This window comes from Tachypleus tridentatus, chromosome 2 (assembly GCF_004210375.1).
Source record: "Tachypleus tridentatus isolate NWPU-2018 chromosome 2, ASM421037v1, whole genome shotgun sequence".
NCBI lineage: Eukaryota > Metazoa > Arthropoda > Merostomata > Xiphosura > Limulidae > Tachypleus > Tachypleus tridentatus.
In genome coordinates, this window is record NC_134826.1 from 144,820,839 (window position 1) to 144,842,032 (window position 21,194).

Consider the following 21,194-nt stretch of genomic DNA (forward strand, 5'->3'; position numbering starts at 1 on the left):
TGTTTCACCAACCAAATTGTTTCTGTTGTGCACCTTAACTCCAATGGAATAATTTTGCCAACCAGTATCTTAATTTTGACGTTTACATTGCCACATTCTCGATCAAAGCAGGTTTTCTAAACTGTAAGGTATGGCCATACAATCCTAGTCCTATTCTATGCTTCCAGTGTCAGCAGTTTTGGAGACACAAAAGCATTTTGTTTTGATTCTTTGGCATGTGCTTTTTGGTGATAAAGCCCGTGACACTACGAGTGTCAACTGGATCCTCACTGTGGTGATTTGCATCCCTCTTACTATTCATCTTGCCCAAAGTGGGCGGAGGATAAAAGGTACAGTGTTTGAAAACAGTTCACAATATTTTTTATTCCGAGGCACAAAAATTATTACCCTTAATTTCAAACATATAATAAAGAAAATGGCGGTCGTAAACCGAAGGGTTCTCCACTTAAGTAAAAATGGCCACTTTAATATAGTTTTCGTCCTAATTTGATTAATAGTAAGGCTTTGATTGATTCTTATCAACCTGTATGTCTTTCCTTGCAGTAAATATTTCTGAAACCTGCCGATAGAGTCACCTTTCGGCAGTTTTTCTTGTACCGGAAATGGAAATTGTGATGGACGGAGTGCATTGGAGGGTGGCTCTGCTACTTGACCAACATGTGCCCACACTTTATTTGCAGCAAGATACATTTTTGGAGGCCATAACCACCCATGTTTTCGTGGGACATACACCATCACTATGTGTTCTGTCTCTTAGAGAAACTTATTAGGAATCAGATATTAATGATACTGTTGAACAGTTGTCATCTCCTTTTTGTAATCCTGTAAGTCTTTAATGGATACAATATTCACTGGGGTGATGCTGATGTTGATAGGAGGGAGGGGTCTTTGCATTAACATATGATCTCTGACCACAACTTTATTCCTCAGTGCTGTATCTTACACTTATTTCCACAAAGCTATTCAGTCTTTTACTGCTATCGATTTCTCTGTCTGCTCCCCTCCATTTTTCTTGGAGGGTTGACAGTGACCCATGGGGCAATGGTAATGTCCCTATCATTTTGAGTGAAATTAGTCATGGTTGATGCCACCCGATCCGTGTGCCTTAGTGGAAGATTGAGCAAGCCAACTGGCCCTCTTTCGCCACTCTCTCGGACTGTATCGTCCAAACATTGTTTTTATGGTATTCTCATGCATGGTGAAGAAATTATTCAGGGTTATCTTCCGACAGTTACCCTCTCTTCCTAACTGCATCATTTATCATTGGACCCGTGCCCACACTCTGCAGGTCAGGCGTTAAAGCCAAAGGGAGTCTTGGATTAAGTTCACAACTAGCATCTCTTTTACCTCTAGTTCCAAAATAATTTAGGACAAAATTCAGAAGGTTATTGGAAGGTACACCAATCTGAGTGACAACCAGTTCATATTTTTACCTGTTGAACCAAGATCTAGTTAATTCTGTTGCATATTTGTACCTAATATATATGCATACTAGTCTTATTGAAGTACATGTATACAAGAATATCTTTAGTTGTTTTTTTTACCTAAACGGGTTTTTACGGACATTTTATTTATAGACTGTGAAAGAAGTTGCTACTTGTAGGTTAATATTATATAATTCGTTATCACACATTAACAACGCTAAAATCAGGAGTTTGATTCCCCTCGGTGGACTCGGCAGATACAGAGATGCAAACTATTACGATTTTGGTGTATACATTACGACTATACGTTCATACAGACAAATAATACAACTTGTTGCAACTCCCAAATTATTATATATTATATAGGCCTATATAATTGATAAATTGTTCTCCCAGGGCTTGAAAGGGGTGAAAAGAAAATTTCTAGTGAGATACAAATAAATTTTGATAATAAATAAAAGACATAGTCCAAATGGCTACTTGCGATAATCATGTTTGTGCTTGAAATAATAAAAAATATTTGTATCTCCAACGTCTACCAATAGTTTGAGTGCGGTGCTTCTCCATACTGGGTACGTGTGAGAATTTATAGTTACGTCATCAGTGCTTGTCAGCCAATCAGTGCTCGCGTAAATGGGAATTTCTCGTTTTCTTAGCGGCATTAAAAACACCAATGCGATTGTTCACAAGTTGGAAAAAAGAGGCCTCGTTCACCAGATTGTCTTGTTTCTGGCAAATCTAAAAGAACTAAAACTGTGAATCAAAAATTTAGGAAAGAGTATAGTGCAAAATATCCGGTCATTGCATCAAATGTCAGTGACATTCATGCATTTTGTACAGTTTGTTTCATCGATTTTTCTGTGGCTCATAGCGGGATAAACGAGTGTTCCAGACATAAAATTGGCATCTCACAAACAAAAGGCTGAGGCGAAGACCAAAACGATGCAGATAACGACATTTATGAGTAAAAATTCAAAATATGAAACCATAAATGCAAAAGTGATGTTCACTCAATTCGTCATTGCTCATAATTTACCCCTAGCTGTAGCCGATCATGCAGGACATCTGTTGAGAAAATTGTTCCCAGTCTCTGATATAGCGAAAACATATGGCTGTGCTAGAACCAAAACTACAGCCATTGTACAAATGTTGGGTTGTGAAGATGACAAAATGATTTCAAGCATACTTACTGACAGTGTTTACAGTTTAGCCACAGATGGATCCACAGACGTGGATGACTCAAAACTATTTAGTGGTCGTACGATATCTGTACGCGCTCTGTCTAGAATCATTACCCTCAGTTATTTGAAATAGTTGGCATCTCTGCAGATAACCCGATGTGGCTTTGTTCTAAGGAAACACCCATACACAGGTACGATGACACTTGGTCAAGAAAAGCTTCATCACACAGATCGGTGGAAAGTGACAGTTGTGCAACAAAAGCGTCATCACGTGGATAAATGGAGAATAACACAACACAAGGGTCATCTGGGAGACCATTTCAAAGTTTTACAATAAAAGTGTTGTTACAGAGATCAGGGGAAAATTTACAACTAAATCATTGTTATCATATCAGATCAGTTAGATTTGTTTTTTGCAGACTAACTTTCAAGTTCACCATTCCCAAACTAATTGACCAAAGTTTAAACGATAACTTCTAGTTGTGCACATTCATGACTGATGTGTTACTGTGTGGTCATACTGCAGGAAATCGAAACACTTGAATAATTAACCCTTAAAAGGTGGCCATCATCATCTGATGCTACTACCTACAATATTCCAGCTGTTTGAGGGTTAATGGAGGATTCAGTTGCTACGTATAAGTATTCACTTTTCTCTACCAAGTTCATGGATAAACAGTTCCTTTCAGTTGCAGGTTTATTTATAGACAAAAATAAAAAAAGTATATGTTACAATATTTTATAACTTGTCTGAAACTTTAAACTGGAAATAACGAAGGAAGACAATCTTTCTTTATGATGGTGAAAATTCTAAACTTAAATATAACTTAATACGACTGAAAGAAGTAATTATAGAGCAGTATAATTGCGGTAAAGGCAAAATACAAGAAACGTTCTTAAACTGCAATTCAGACTCTTCGCTCGATGTTGCTCAGCGACAAGTCTGAAGATCTATAACGCTACAAACCGGGTTTCGATACCCGTGATAGGCACAGCAGAAACATCAACTTGCGTAGCTTTGCGTTTAACAACAAATATACTTTAAATAATTCGAAGTTTGTTTTTTGAATTTCGCGCTAAGCTGCTCGAGGGCTATCTGCGCTAGCTGTTAATTTAACGGGGGAAGGCAGATAGTCATTACCAACCACCGCCAACTCTTGGGCTACTCTTTTACCAACGAATAGTGGGATTGACTGTAACATTATAACGCCCCCACAGCTGAAAGGGTAAGCATGTTTCGTGTAACGGGGATTCGAACCCGCGACCCTCAGATTACGAGTTGAACGCCTTAACCCACCTGGCCATGCCGGGCCAATTGGAAGTAAAAACGTAGAATATATTGCATGAGAAAGAAACCATAAAACCGAAAGCTAGTTAAGTGGGTAAGATAAAAGAGTATTAATATTCGCCATAAAGTGACCTCTCAAGTAAATCTAGGGAACAAACTTTCCTACACTACATCGCATGAAGGCCAGGTGGTTAGGGCGCTCGACTCGTAATCTGAGGGTCAAAGGTTCAAATCCCCGTCACACGAAACATGCTTGCCCTTTCAGTGGTGGAGACGTTATAATGTGACGGTCAATCCCACTATTCATTGGTAGAAGAGTTACTTAACAGTTGGCGGTAGGTGGAGTTGATTAGCTTACCTTTAATTTAGGCTACCATTTTACAAGCAAGGGCAGCTCGCGTGAATAGTCGTTGAGTGGCGACCCCCACTGGATTAGCGAAAAGTTTCAGACTTGCGACGTTAAAAATCGGGCTTCGATACCCGTGGTGAGCAAAACTCAGCCCATTGTACATCTTTATGCGAAATTCGACAAAGAAAGCTAGAGCACAACATTGTTTTTAATTCTAAAAAAAAATCTATCTTAGATGAAACAATATTTAAAAGATATTATATTAAATCACTGTACGAGGGGAGGGGTGGGATAATAAGATGTATTTTATGTAATACGCCATACTATAATACGCTGTTGCTCATGTTCTCGAGTGGGTAGCTGACACCCTTATCTTACATGTCGTTTTTACGGGTTAAATTTAATTTTTCAAGCCTCGTCTTGAAGATAATTGTAATTCAAGATACTATAAATTTTCCTTTATCTTAACGTTGTTTTCTACTCAGAATTATTTGTTAAAAGGATAGGTCTTAAAGGGCAAGTTTACTCACTTACTCTGTCACGTTATTTCAAGTTTTCTTGTTTTTATTTATTTACCAAGTGCTCTCGACACGATTACTGTTTTGTTTTTTTGTCAATAAATTAGAAAGTAAATAACCAAAGCTCGTTTTTTACGTGGTTGACATAGAAATACCGCTTGACCAAACTCGTATCTTAACATTGGTGCCAAACCTTGAGAAAACAAGAACTGTTTAATGCATACAGATGCTTCAGTCTCGTACCTCGTGTTTTTGTGTCAACAGATGCATAAAAAGTACATAAATGGATATAAAACCGGTAAGAGCTGTTTTATGAGTAATTACACGGATGTTTTACTTGCACCTGTTGTCGTTAAAATAGTTTTTCACAAACGTGAAAGTAAACAAAATGTGATAGATAACTCGGTGTTTTGGGCTTTGAAGGTAAATGGTAATAAAAATGAAGAACTATATTTTATTGCGAAGCATCAATGTTTATTCACTACCTTGCTAACACGTGGTTTGTTTTGTAATGAACTGTTGAAAACATATTCTAATAAAGTAGTAACACGTAACTTCTTTTGACAATAAATCATATTCAAACTTGGGTGTTTGTGTGTGTTTTTTTTATAACAATTCAAATTCGAAACGTGAAGTTTTGAAATAACAAAAGTATTTGAATCAGTTGAGACACAGATTTTACTTCCAGCTTTCTTTATGAAAACCTCGACAGGTGGGTTTCGAAATTTCAGTGTAAGGATGGGTTTATTTTGTATTTCGGCCAAAGCTACACGGGGGTTATCTAGTTGTCTTCAATTCAGCAGTGATAGGATAGAGGAAAGACTCCAACCCATCGCCAACTGTTGGGCTATTTTTTTCTGCCAACAATTAGTTCGATTGACCATCACTGTATAACGTCCTCTCCTCCCCGTGGTTGAAAGCGCAAACATGTTCGGTGTGGCAGGGATTCGAACCTGCATTCTAAAAGACCTGAGCTCTCTAATCGCCACATCTCAAAACCAGCAAGTGTATGTTTTACTTGTTAAATTGCTAATGTGTGCGAATTAAAACGTAGATCCAAATTATTAGTTGCTTTTTTTTTTTACAATAATATTTAAGAGCAAAATACTTTACTATGATTATGGTACTTATTGTACCTACATCTTGGTTAATAGAAAATGTTAAGTTAATTTTTAAACAATGGAATACTGTAACGAAAATCGTAAATCTTTATAAATAAGTTTCAGACTTGGGGTCACTAAAATGATGAACATACCAACAGCGGGTCTCAAAGCTCTAATTTTGTCGAGAGTTTCGTAAGTTGTAGGTGTCTGGTCACTGGTATAAGTCAAAATGTTTGATCCACGACTGTAAGGTTAGTTTGTTTACCTAATGTACCATCGTCTTTTAACAGGCAATAATTGTTTGTTTGTTTCTGAATTTCGCGCAAAGCTACACGAGGGCTATCTGCGCTAGCTTTTCCCTAATTTAGCAGTATAAGACTAGAGGGAAGGCAGCTAGTCATCACCACCCACCACCAACTCTTGGGCTACTCTTTTACTAACGAATAGTGGAATTGACCGTTACATTAAACAACGACCACGCGGCCGAAAGGGCGAGCATGTTTGGTGTGTCGAGGACTCAAACCCGTGATCCTCGGATTACGAGTTGAGTGCCTTAACTACCTGACCATGCTGGGCCAACAGGCATTAAGCTTGTAAGATTGTAACAAATCAATCTTGGACCTGAGATAGATGATCTGGATACGTTTTTTGAAACGTTTTTTTTAATGTTTCCTTTTCGAACTTCCTATTCAACCTACGGTTAGTCGACTCCATTTATTTTTCGGAATCAGTGTTGAACATCTGCAAATCTGTTTTATATGCTATTTTATCACTTTCGTAGGTGTTTTGACTCTGAAGCTATAAAAAACGGTTTTAACAGATCTTTATAACAAATGGTTTTCATCTGCATTTTTATTGTTTAATTAATTTATTTTGAGTTTGTTCACGTGACCAAAAATCCGTCGCTGCCTTAAGTAAACTCTTTCTTCTTGTTATATATTATAGAAAAATGTTTTTAAAAATATTTTTACCTTAGTTTTATGGTATTATTATTTCTGTTATTTATTATAGATTCGCACATAAATCTTTTTTACCTGTGTCATACTTTCCACACGTTATTAGCTTCAGCTAAACATTTCTTTTTTATAATGATGTACGTTTTTCTAGTTGGTATTGGAAAGTCAACAAACATTTCCTCCGGCGCTGTGTCTGCGGACCTACAACGCTAAAAACCGTGTTTCGATGCACGTGTGCTGTCTACAGTGTTTGAAACATCGTCATAAACTCTAACAACGCTTAATCAGATGTTTGAATTTCAAAATATTATATGTAGTTTGTAACTGGTAAACGTATTTGCCCAGCGGCTGATTTTCCAAGGAAAGTTATTCGTTTTCGTGTATGAGGTCATGGCTTTCTTGACCAGTCCACAATGTGTGTGTGTGTGTGTGTGTGTGTGTTTTCTTCAAGTTATCTGTTGAGCTTACCGAGGGGAATCGAACTCCTGATTTTAGCTTTGTAAATCCGTAAACTTACAGTTGTACAAGTAGGGTTCTGTCCAAAATGAGACCAGTTTGTTAACTAAAAGAATCATTATGGCTGATTTTTGAAATGAAACAAAATTCTCTAAAACCACGTGACAGAGTTATGACCCTGATATGTGGGAATAACATTCAACGTCAGCAAGACACGAGATTCAGCAGCAGCAGTTGGTTTATTGTTATTTCAATGTTAATAAATAAAGTCACATCATTTCTCTCTGTTTAATCTGTGAGAGAAGTCATTTAAACTCAGCAAGACATGAGATTGTGACGGGTCCCAGCAGATGGTATGTTATTATTTCAATATTAATGGTAAGTAATGTCGTTTCTATCTAGATTTAATACAGTTAATGTTATTTAGATCTTATGAACATTAACCGAGAGAATACAATCCTTAATAAGTTTGTTGCTCGGTTTCATATGTATACATTAATGGTAGAACCGAAAGTTCAGGCAATAGAGAAATCATTCACTTAAACCATTCTCTGTATACTGATGAGTAGCTTCGGGCGAAATTCAACAAAATAAAAATAATATTAAATCAATTATATATCATTAAGTATATTTTTATATTTGATTAATTATATCATTACGTATATTGTTACAGTTATTGATCTGTATTATAAAGCATATTATTGTATTTAACGAATTATATTTTCACGTATATTATTATAGTTAATGATTTATATCATTAAAGTTAAGTACTTATACTATTAAGTACACTATTATATCTCATGAAATACATTATTACGTATATTGTTATATTGAATAAATTATATTATTAAATATATCACAGAGCTCAGGCCGATATAACATTTTCTTTTAAAACTAAAGTTATTTTGAGACAAATAGAATTAAATTTGTGTTAAATGTTTTATAGACCTCAAGAGATGTAATATTTGTAAAGAAATGATTTGATTACAATATCTCGACATACAAATCATGTGAAATCATCATGAGATGAAATTGAAATTCCTAAGTTTGTTTTTTTGGTTTGAATTTCGCGCAAACCTACATGAGGGCTATCTGCGCTAACCGTCCCTAATTTAGCAGTGTAAGACCAGAAGGAAGGTAGCTAGTCATCACCACCCACCGCCAACTCTTGGGCTACTCTTTTACCAACGAATAGTGGGATTGACCGTTACATTATAACGCCCTCATGGCTGAAAGAGAGAGCATGTTTCGTGCGACGGGGGATTCGAACCAGCGACCCTCAGATTACGAATCGAACGCCTTAACCACCTGGCCATGTTGGGGCTTCGAAGTCTCTGGTACAGCATTATTTAGTGAATTATTCTTGTTTTATAATCATAATATTCCAAAACATGGAAGTATCTATTTCTCAATCGTCGTTTTGACTAATTAATTTATTTTATATTTCATTAATGCACTTTAAGTTTTCCTGTTAACCGCTAGAGATATCACATTTTATAATTTCCAATAGCCTAAAATTGAGTTAAGTTGTAATTTAGTTTTCGAAATTAAATAAATGTCGATACGTATCCATTTTATGATACTTGCCAACGAGATTGATACACATTGTTTCTTTTTTAATACAAATATATTTTAATGTACAAACAATAATACAATTTACTATAAAGGTAATTACAAATAATAATTTTTGTACAAAAGTTTTAGAAATATACAAATTATATCGATTCTCCTTTCTAGTCTGAAACTTCCTTGATGTCTTATCAAAGATTCACGATGAGCGAGTTAATTTCCAATTGATAGCGGTACAGCTCACTTAACGGGGTGCTAGCTGGCTCTTCGCTCATCACACTGAGTTTTTTCACTGCTGAAGTTAAACAATTTGATATCTATAAATGATCCTAGTCAAATATTTATAGTTTCCCTATAACAAACGAATAACATATACTACATCATAATGCGTCGTATTGGTAATATTTATATACTTGTTAATAGGAGAGTTTCTAGAACTTTCAGTTTACGCAACAATATAAATGGCACACAAGTGTTTACGTATACAGATGTTTTTGTTTCTTACACTCAAGAATCTTCTACAATGTTAGTGAATTGGCTGGAATTTCGCAATACAGGTTTAATAGTATAAGTTATGTGCATTTTTAAACGCCAATTTAACTTAAGCAAACATCGATGTTAAAAGAAATTAATTCAGTAAATTAATCCAATAAGAGATTGACATGCTACAAAACTAAAACTTTCAGCGAATCACAGAAGAGATAACAAAGTGTTGTTTTTAACAGACAATCTTCAGTGTTATTCTACAATATTTGTTTATCGTCGCCACTCTCAATTTTTAAATATTTTGCCAATGATGTCACAGGATATAAACATGTTATAAATGTTAAACAGTATGTTATAAACACTGTAAGAAGTTTCCCAATCAACATTTTTATTTTGCCAAAACTATTAAAATAAGTCGCAGAAGTGTAGCTGTTCAATCTGACCCAGTATGACCAGGTGGTGATTAAAGGCACTCGACTCGTAATCTAAGGGTCGCGGGTTCGAATCTCCGCCGCACTAAACATGCTCACCCTCTCACCCGTGGGGGCGTTGTAATGTGACAGTCAATCCCACTATTCGTTGGTAAAAGAGTAAGTAGCTTAAGAGTTGGCGGTGGGTGGTGATGACTAGCTGCCTTCCCTCTAGTCTTACACTGCTAAATTAGGGTCGGCTAGCGCAGATAGTCCTCGCGTAGCTTTGCGCGAAATTCAAACCAAACCTTTTGTTTTTGTATGAGTTTGACGTGTACGTATTATTAGAAACGCCCCCATCCCCCAGTGGCTCAACGGTATGTCTTCGGACTTACAACGCTAAAAACCGGGTTTCGATACCCGTGGTGGACAGAGCACAGATAGCCATTGAATAGCTTTGTGCTTAATTCAAAACAAGAACATCATTAGAAACTGGGGTGTTGAATGACGTATGGCTAGTACTGCTTTTGCTCATTTCCCATAGCATTACGTATGTAATGCAACATCAATTAAACCACATAAACAAGTTCTGTGTTACGTTTAGTTTGCTCATTTTCCATAGCATTACGTATGTAATGCAACATCAATTAAACCACATAAACAAGTTCTGTGTTACGTTTAGTTTGCTCATTTTCCATAGCATTACGTATGTAATGCAACATCAATTAAACCACATAAACAAGTTCTGTGTTACGTTTAGTTTGCTCATTTTCCATAGCATTACGTATGTAATGCAACATCAATAAACCACATAAACAAGTTCTGTGTTACGTTTAGTTTGCTCATTTTCCATAGCATTACGTATGTAATGCAACATCAATTAAACCACATAAACAAGTTCTGTGTTACGTTTAGTTTGCTCATTTCCCATAGCATTACGTATGTAATGCAACATCAATTAAACCACATAAACAAGTTCTGTGTTACGTTTAGTTTGCTCATTTTCCATAGCATTACGTATGTAATGCAACATCAATTAAACCACATAAACAAGTTCTGTGTTACGTTTAGTTTGCTCATTTTCCATAGCATTACGTATGTAATGCAACATCAATTAAACCACATAAACAAGTTCTGTGTTACGTTTAGTTTGCTCATTTTCCATAGCATTACGTATGTAATGCAACATCAATTAAACCACATAAACAAGTTCTGTGTTACGTTTAGTTTGCTCATTTTCCATAGCATTACGTATGTAATGCAACATCAATTAAACCACATAAACAAGTTCTGTGTTACGTTTAGTTTGCTCATTTTCCATAGCATTACGTATGTAATGCAACATCAATTAAACCACATAAACAAGTTCTGTGTTACGTTTAGTTTGCTCATTTCCCATAGCATTACGTATGTAATGCAACATCAATTAAACCACATAAACAAGTTCTGTGTTACGTTTAGTTTGCTCATTTTCCATAGCATTACGTATGTAATGCAACATCAATTAAACCACATAAACAAGTTCTGTGTTACGTTTAGTTTGCTCATTTTCCATAGCATTACGTATGTAATGCAACATCAATTAAACCACATAAACAAGTTCTGTGTTACGTTTAGTTTGCTCATTTTCCATAGCATTACGTATGTAATGCAACATCAATTAAACCACATAAACAAGTTCTGTGTTACGTTTAGTTTGCTCATTTTCCATAGCATTACGTATGTAATGCAACATCAATTAAACCACATAAACAAGTTCTGTGTTACGTTTAGTTTGCTCATTTCCCATAGCATTACGTATGTAATGCAACATCAATTAAACCACATAAACAAGTTCTGTGTTACGTTTAGTTTGCTCATTTTTCCATAGCATTACGTATGTAATGCAACATCAATTAAACCACATAAACAAGTTCTGTGTTACGTTTAGTTTGCTCATTTTCCATAGCATTACGTATGTAATGCAACATCAATTAAACCACATAAACAAGTTCTGTGTTACGTTTAGTTTGCTCATTTTCCATAGCATTACGTATGTAATGCAACATCAATTAAACCACATAAACAAGTTCTGTGTTACGTTTAGTTTGCTCATTTCCCATAGCATTACGTATGTAATGCAACATCAATTAAACCACATAAACAAGTTCTGTGTTACGTTTAGTTTGCTCATTTTCCATAGCATTACGTATGTAATGCAACATCAATTAAACCACATAAACAAGTTCTGTGTTACGTTTAGTTTGCTCATTTTCCATAGCATTACGTATGTAATGCAACATCAATTAAACCACATAAACAAGTTCTGTGTTACGTTTAGTTTGCTCATTTTCCATAGCATTACGTATGTAATGCAACATCAATTAAACCACATAAACAAGTTCTGTGTTACGTTTAGTTTGCTCATTTTCCATAGCATTACGTATGTAATGCAACATCAATTAAACCACATAAACAAGTTCTGTGTTACGTTTAGTTTGCTCATTTTCCATAGCATTACGTATGTAATGCAACATCAATTAAACCACATAAACAAGTTCTGTGTTACGTTTAGTTTGCTCATTTTCCATAGCATTACGTATGTAATGCAACATCAATTAAACCACATAAACAAGTTCTGTGTTACGTTTAGTTTGCTCATTTCCCATAGCATTACGTATGTAATGCAACATCAATTAAACCACATAAACAAGTTCTGTGTTACGTTTAGTTTGCTCATTTTCCATAGCATTACGTATGTAATGCAACATCAATTAAACCACATAAACAAGTTCTGTGTTACGTTTAGTTTGCTCATTTTCCATAGCATTACGTATGTAATGCAACATCAATTAAACCACATAAACAAGTTCTGTGTTACGTTTAGTTTGCTCATTTTCCATAGCATTACGTATGTAATGCAACATCAATTAAACCACATAAACAAGTTCTGTGTTACGTTTAGTTTGCTCATTTTCCATAGCATTACGTATGTAATGCAACATCAATTAAACCACATAAACAAGTTCTGTGTTACGTTTAGTTTGCTCATTTCCCATAGCATTACGTATGTAATGCAACATCAATTAAACCACATAAACAAGTTCTGTGTTACGTTTAGTTTGCTCATTTTCCATAGCATTACGTATGTAATGCAACATCAATTAAACCACATAAACAAGTTCTGTGTTACGTTTAGTTTGCTCATTTTCCATAGCATTACGTATGTAATGCAACATCAATTAAACCACATAAACAAGTTCTGTGTTACGTTTAGTTTGCTCATTTTCCATAGCATTACGTATGTAATGCAACATCAATTAAACCACATAAACAAGTTCTGTGTTACGTTTAGTTTGCTCATTTTCCATAGCATTACGTATGTAATGCAACATCAATTAAACCACATAAACAAGTTCTGTGTTACGTTTAGAAGCTGGGAAGTGAGGAGATTATTTTTTCCAGAAAATTTTCTTTGTCGATAAATTTATGGTCCCCTTAACAATATAACACTTAGCCCCACTTTTAATAGTTGAGTAACACAGCTGTACATTTTAACAAACGTTTGCAGTTTAAAATCTGTCTTTAGTGTTACAGAGAAAAGTGATTCGACTCTTGAAGAAATGCAGATGGGAACTCTTCGAATGATGTGGATTTTTGCTGCTTCTCTGTTTCTCCGTTTTTCTGAGACACCTGGACAAAACACTAGCGAGTTTAATGACACGACAAATGCCATCGGAACCGCAACTGAACGTTTTTCTCCAGCCCCCAATCATCCGTGGACATTATCTGCTGAAAAGGTCATAGACTTGTGGAACAGAATGGATAAAGACTACCGTAAAATTGCTTCTTACTGGATCGAGAAAATCAAACCTGCTGTTGAACATGTTCTTGCTACTGCTAACGTCACCGATTTATGCAGAGAGAGCGTACTTAACGTACTGGATTCAATTTCAGGATTAGAAACATGGGCCATAAAAAGTAGTTATTTTTATCCATTTTGAAATATTATCGATAATTTAATCATATCTGAAATTTGAAAGAAAAACGGGTAGTTTTAAATAACCCTGAATATATGTTTATCTGCATTTAAATTATTTTGTTTACAGTTTATATAAATTATATATTTAAGAGAGGTATTAATAATTACGTGGATTATAGTGACATAGCGGAGTGTCTGCAGACTTACAACGCAAGAAATCCAGAGATTGCCAATTATGTAGCTTTGTGCTAAACTTCCAACAAACATAATAAACTTGACTTCATTACATACGAAAGCTATTGTAATATATAATTAATAAGTTTTCTAAAGCTACTAAACTCAGGCACCTGGAAGGGGTTGTTAAGAAGCTAAGATGTACATTATTAATACATCACATGGGGTTGTTAAGAAGGTAAGATGCACATTATTAATACATCACATGGGGTTGTTAAGAAGGTAAGATGTACATTATTAATACATCACATGGGGTTGTTAAGAAGGTAAGATGTACATTATTAATACATCACATGGGGTTGTTAAGAAGGTAAGATGCACATTATTAATACATCACATCGTTGGGTTCAGTGACACCCGACCCCCGCTAGTACAGCGGTATGTCTTCGGATTTATAATGCTAAAATCAGGGGTTCGATTCCCCTCGGTGGGCTCAGCATATAGCCCGAGGTGGGTTTGCTATAGGGAAACACCCACTCAGTATCGCCATCTAGTTTACGAATAAAATGTTTCTGGAAAAAAACTATACATTGGTTTTTGTAGGACATTATCAGTGAAGTTCACAGTACTGGACAGAGCATTAATAGGTGGGAGTAACATTTTAACTGTTAAGCTTTCCATGTTGTGGTTTTTATCAGTTATATTATACTTCTGATATTCTAATGTATACTGATGTGTCTGGATAAGAAGAGACATTTACCATTCATTAATCAAACTCCAATTTTCTTCCCCTGTTGGATCACTTTCACGTTTACGGACTTAAAACGCTAAAACCCAGAGCTGGATTTACTACAGTAGAGGAAATGTAGACAGCCTATTGTGTAGCTTTGCGCTAAACCAAGAGAAGTTTAGTTCATTTGTACGTTACTAGCGCGGGACAAGTTTTGATTTAGTCATCTGTGCTCTGCCCACACCGGGGCGTGCTGGTTAGGAAAGTAAAGACATAATTCTGTTAGTTTAAATCTATAACAAACATAAAAAATGAGAGGAAATGAAACCTACTAACAGTTTTTTTATGTAAGAACTTCAGAGAAAAAGATCTGTCATGTATATTTGGTTTTTAGAGAAACAAAACTAAATTTTAAACACATTTATCTTATAAAGAATAAATGTTACGTTGGACGGAAAGTGTTATTTCCCAATTGTTTATGTCTAAAGTAAATGGAAAAGACCTATTTTTATCTTGAAACTTTGCTTTTGTGACCTGGGAGCGTATAACGAAAACATGATGGGAGACTATATTTGTGGGCTGATTTACATTATAAAGTGATTTACATTACAGTCACAAATCTCGCAAAACTACTCACTTCTAAATATTTTTGTATAACTTTAGTATAAATACATGTAAATCTTGAATCATATGTTGTTTTATTCAGACCTTATGTAAATGAAAATGTACAAATTTGCCCGTTTTTACATATAAAACAGGTTAATTTCTAAATTTCATTATCCAGGTCACAAAAACAAAGTCTGAAGGGAATAATGGACATTTTCTGAACTTTTACAACACAAGCAATTAAGAAATAACACATACTAACCAGGAATAAAATTTGTGTTACATAGTGTTATTACTCTTATAAATCGAGATAATAAATCGAGTGGAAACAAAAGAAAATGGGTTTAAGTGTTTTAAATACCAAAGGTATCAGTAAAAAGTTCATATTTAGAACAAGGAGAACTTAAAATTATTCAAGTTATTTTTTATGTACATTAGGGAAAATAATTCGCTAAAAGATTGGTACACATTAAAATCGAGGACGAACGATATATTAAGGCTATTCTTCCAGTAAAAATATTTCATTGAGTAAAATGTTATTATATTATCTATTTCAAAGCTTTAAGTAAATTGTGAAACATGTGAAAAGGCTTACGTGTACATCAGGTATAATTATTTCTCAGTATAAGATATACATGCATGTGTATTTATTACCCATTTATTTGCTAAATTTAGCGCGAAACTTATCGAGGGCTATCTGCGATATACACTTTTTAATTCTAAAATGAAGATCACCCATCGCCGATTCGTATGATTTTCTTGTCTATCCGAATAGTGGGATTTTACTGTCACTCTTTTAACACATCCATAGCTCTGTAATGCAGAGCGTGATTAGTTTTGTGGACGATGACGAGGCGCGAACCTTAGATCTATAGTGTGACACTCTATTGGACCTAGCTCTATAGTGTGACACTCTATTGGACCTAGCTCTATAGTGTGACACTCTATAGGATCTAGATATATGGTGTGACACTCTATTGGACCTAGATATATAGTGTGACACTCTATTGGACCTAGATCTATAGTGTGACACTATATTGGACCTAGATCTATAGTGTGACACTCTATTGGACCTAGATCTATAGTGTGGCACTCTATTGGACCTAGCTCTAAAGTGTGACACTCTATTGGACCTAGCTCTATAGTGTGACACTCTATAGGACCTAGATATATGGTGTGACACTCTATTGGACCTAGATATATAGTGTGACACTCTATTGGATCTAGCTCTATAGTGTGACACTCTATTGGACCTAGCTCTATAGTGTGACACTCTATTGGACCTAGATCTATAGTGTGACACTCTATTGGACCTAGCTCTATAGTGTGACACTCTATTGGATCTAGCTCTATAGTGTGACACTTTATTGGACCTAGCTCTATAGTGTGACACTCTATTGGACCTAGCTCTATAGTGTGACACTCTATTGGACGTAGCTCTATAGTGTGACACTCTATTGGACCTAGATATATTGTGTGACACTTTATTGGACCTAGATATATAATGTGACACTCTATTGAACCTAGCTCTATAGTGTGACACTCTATTGGACCTAGCTCTATAGTGTGACACTCTATTGGACCTAGGTCTATAGTGTGACACTCTATTGGACCTAGCTCTATGGTGTGACACTCTATTGGATCTAGCTCTATTGTGTGACACTCTATTGGACCTAGCTCGGCTCTGTTCATGTGAGCATAAAGCAAAGCAGAATCACACTTAAAGGCTTAACAAACAAAGTAATTGACTACTAAACAAAGTGCTTTATGAGAATGGTTATATACATTGTAGTAAGCGATGTATCCGGAACAGTATAAACACAGAAATCGGTGGAGATACACCATTTTTCAGCGTTATCGTCTCTTCCTCAGTATCACACGTGAAATAAAATAGAAAATTATACAAGAAAAACACTTTAAAAATCAGAAGCAAGCATGAGTGCTCAAAGATGCTACGTTTCACACTTAAAACTAACCACAGTTCTTATATTATGACATTTGTATATCGTTTACAAGTTAAGTGATTATTTTGTCAGGGTTTCATGAGCGAACTTTACACAAACCTGTGTCATTAAAAGAAAATACATCAGACTGAATGTCTTGGTCTAGCGATCCGTTTTTTAGTGAGTTTGTTTGTTGTAGAGAAAAGTCACGTTGGGCTACATGCTGTGTCCATCGCTTAAAATCGATCTCCGGATTTTAGCATTGTAATTCATCAGACTTAACGTTGTTTGTTCTACACAGATTTCCCCACAGTAGACACGAAAGATAACCTAATATGGCTTTTCTCTAAACCAGACGTTTATTCCTATTAGATGGAACAGCGTTATATCTATTGCATTACATACCTGTAACGAAAACAAAGAAAGCTAAGCCAGAAGAGATTTTCGTGACAACGTTTCTTGAATTACAATCCTTTCTGATAATATATACACAAGTGTCCCTTTTCAGTGTTAGATGCCACAGGTAAACTGCCTGCAGGGCTACTGGAAGGCAGTCTCACCAGTCTGGGTTCGTACGACGAATGTATTAATATTAACTCTTCACCTGGCACTGACCAGCAAATCATTACTGGCCAATATTGCTCTGTCCAGTTCAGACCATTTTTGCCAAAGAGGAAATACAAGTACTACAGTATAGTGGTACGGCCGGAGTCACTGACCAACGTCTCTCAACAAGGAAGGGTCAGTATACTTTTATATACGTGATTTTGTTCAATTTATTTTAAAAATACGATACATTTTATTGTAACAACTTTGAAACTTTTGAAACGAACCATTCTTGTCAAGCAATACATTTATTTAAAAAGTCCTATTTAAGCATACCTTTCCATCAAACTTGTAGGAGAATATTTTCTTACAACATTCTAACGTTTAAATTTTGTTAGAGAAAATGTTTTCAAGATGAATTGGCGTTTATATATCTGTGTAAAAACCTTACTTTAGGCCTAACAATACGGTGAAGATCCTTCAATTAAAGGGCGCTTGAACTAGATAACTATAGATTAAGATATCGTGTTATAGGCTTCTAGAATTAAGCCTTTTAGCGGTTTGTGTTGTTCGATAGACAATCATTGATACAAACATGAATTGAAAAGTTAAAATAATAATTAGAAATTAACGTGTTAAGTGCACGTATATGTTAATCATGAGCGAAAGTTTGGACTTTTGGCCGAAGAAAAAAACATGCTTAGCCTTTCGAAACGTAATTTTACTGCTATATAAGCCAGGGCTTAGTAAGACAAAGTGGCCCAAGAGATTGTAATCGTAAGAACTACAGGCCTATTTGTTTTTATTAACATCAGAGTGATAACATCTTATGTCTCAAATTATTGTGAAAACTTAAGACAAAAGCTTTACAAATGTGCTTTGTGTTTGTGTGATTTAGCACGTGACAGGAGCACCAACATTGCTATAGTAACACTTATTAATAACAAGCTGTTTCTTTTAAGAGTATGGAACCCCAGGGATTTCGGGCAACAACAATAGAAGTTTACATATTTAGTTCATTATATCGTATAAAAACTTAACAGAAAGTGACTTGTTTTTTGAAATGACACGTTAATTCTGATGTGTAACAATGCAGCAGCACATGATTTGTTTGTGATGTTTCCAATAGATGTTATACGACATAGCACAAAATGCACAGTTCTTTTATTCATTCTCATACCGACTGGGAGTGTGTCTGCCATCTGCCTGTTCCAGAACTGATGTATTTAAGGCGACTAGTTTAGGTGAGTTTAGATATCATATTCAGTTAAAAGTTCTAGTTACGTGAAAAGGATAGGTGACTGAATGTTGCGATAACTAATATACACTTCTTATGATCGTACTTTTGAATTATTTCCTTTCGTACTGACAGTTAAAGGGTCTTAAAGTAGATATCATTGATACTTGACGTGTCGAAAATTTACCATGCGTTTTATAGAGCTAAACTTTATCGTGACGTCACTGTACTAAACAATAGCGAATAGTGGAATTTATTTATAGAAATTTAGGCTTAATACTTAAAGAAATGTACAAACTGTTACCTGAAACATAAATCACATGAGGTTTTACTGAATATGTAAAGTCTTGAGTCAACATAGAGTGAATAGTCAGAGCTCTCTTAACCTTAAAATTATTGACTTGTTTGTATACCGTTTACCTGCGGAAGAGGTCAATATATTAAATTATGCTGCATAATTTTATGTTTATAGTTGTAGCATCTATGGTGTAAAACATCTGACGAAAACAGATGAGTGAAACACACATTTAAATAAATACGAAACCTATGTTGACCCGGCATGGGCAGGTGGTTAGGGGTGTTGGACTCCCAATCTCATGATCAGGGGTACGAATCTTCATTGCAACAAAATATGATCGTCCTTTCAACCGTGGGGGCGTTATAATGTTACGGTCATTATTGGTAAAAGTGTAGCCCAAGAGTTGAGGGTGGGTGGTAATGACCACCTGTTTTCTGTCTAATATTACACTGCTAAATTAGGGAAGGCTGTGCGCGAAATTAAAAACAAATACATGGAAAGAACGAAACTTATGCTCTAACTGTCAGGAATATTTACGAGATGTTTTATGTGTAGCTTTTGCTGTTGTGTGACAGGTATGTTGTTTGGTTTGTTTTGAATTTTGCGCAAAGCTACTCCAGGGCTATCTGCGGTAGTCGTTCCTAATTCAGCAGTGTAAGAATAGAGGGAAGGCAACTAGTCAACACAACCCACCGCCAAATCTTGGGCTACTCTTTTACCAACGAATAGTGGGATTGACCGTAACATTATAACACCCCCACGTATGAAAGGGCGAGCATGTTTGGATATGACGGAGATTCGAATCCGCGACCCTCGAATTACGAATCGAGTGCCTTATCCACCTGGCCATGCCAGGCCCGTATGTTGTTATCAAAGATCCTGCAAAGGAAATTGTTATAGACCAATAAGTATTTTGGTATATCAGTAACCATTATTTAGAAATTCGATGTCTACATGGACCGTATGGGTGATTATAGAGTCAAGTTTAATTTATAAAACAAAAGTAATGACCTCCACACTTTAAATGACGACATATTAATAATTTTAATTAAAATAAAGATAATTTTAGTCGCTGAAGTTTGTGGTCATATTGCTTACATATGATAAACCCAGTTTGATAACAAATGCCTTTTTTATGTGTGTTTTTTTTTTTTCTAGTTGCAAAAACTCTAAAGCTTCGAGGTGATTTTATTAGTTGTGAGACTAAAACCGGTTTCACCATCACATCAGAACAACTGTTTATCATGTAGGTATCTAATTTATTTGGAAAAGTTATTGAATAATATACCGCTCGTCTGTTTTTTGAATTTTGCTTTTGAGGTTACGCCTTGAAAAACGAAAAGACAGTGTTGCATAAGTCAAGACAGTGTTGCATAAGTCTTGTGTTTGAACGGCTACAATATGAGTTACAAACGACGCAACACACACAGATGTGTTAACTGATGAACTGCTTTTGTGTTAAACTGTACACAAACTACGTGCACTTAATTATATCAGTAAACGAAGGGATCTCGTAGGTAATTAATATGTCAAACTATGCACAAAAATAAGAGTTTAAAAACAATATCAGATGTAATTTAAATGCAAAAACGGCTCGTTTGGGTTGAGAAAATATTTTACATAGAAGAGCGAACAACGTTTCGACCTTCTCCGGTCATCGTCAGGTTTGTGAACCTGAAACGTTGTTCGCTCTTCTATGTAAAATATTTTCTCAAATCAAACGAGCCGTTTTTGCATTTAAATTTCTCAACATCACTGATTAATATCAGATGTAATGTGATCCATTGCCATCACGTGCTACTACTGAACAGCTTAAACTGTAGTTTTCCTAAGAATATTTTTGTGTGTTTTCTTACAGCAAAACCACATCGGGCGATCTGCTGAGTCCATCGAGGAGAATCGAACCCCTGTTTTTAGCGTAGTAAATCAGTAGACTTATCGCTGTAGTTTACAACACGA

The 21,194-nt window shown here is 35.4% G+C and overlaps 2 protein-coding genes across 11 annotated transcripts in view; one reads left to right on the forward strand and one right to left on the reverse strand.

Moving 5' to 3' along the window:
- Positions 1-21,194, reverse strand: part of LOC143245294 (glucose transporter type 1-like) — a 582,725-nt gene that overhangs the window by 99,803 nt on the left and 461,728 nt on the right. The window lies entirely within an intron of this gene.
- LOC143245290 (nose resistant to fluoxetine protein 6-like) overlaps positions 5,535-21,194 on the forward strand; it is a 61,875-nt gene continuing 46,215 nt past the window's right edge. The window contains exons 1-5 of one of the 5 annotated variants that reach the window (XM_076491461.1): positions 5,535-5,767; positions 13,309-13,700; positions 17,663-17,895; positions 18,830-18,944; positions 20,394-20,481. In XM_076491461.1, the coding sequence (XP_076347576.1) occupies positions 5,688-5,767; positions 13,309-13,700; positions 17,663-17,895; positions 18,830-18,944; positions 20,394-20,481 (908 nt within the window). In that variant the 5' untranslated portion in view covers positions 5,535-5,687. Of the gene's footprint in view, positions 5,768-7,295; positions 7,654-13,308; positions 13,701-17,662; positions 17,896-18,829; positions 18,945-20,393; positions 20,482-21,194 lie in introns of those variants that run through there. The other 4 variants (XM_076491462.1, XM_076491465.1, XM_076491464.1 and 1 more) reach the window with 4 other exon arrangements.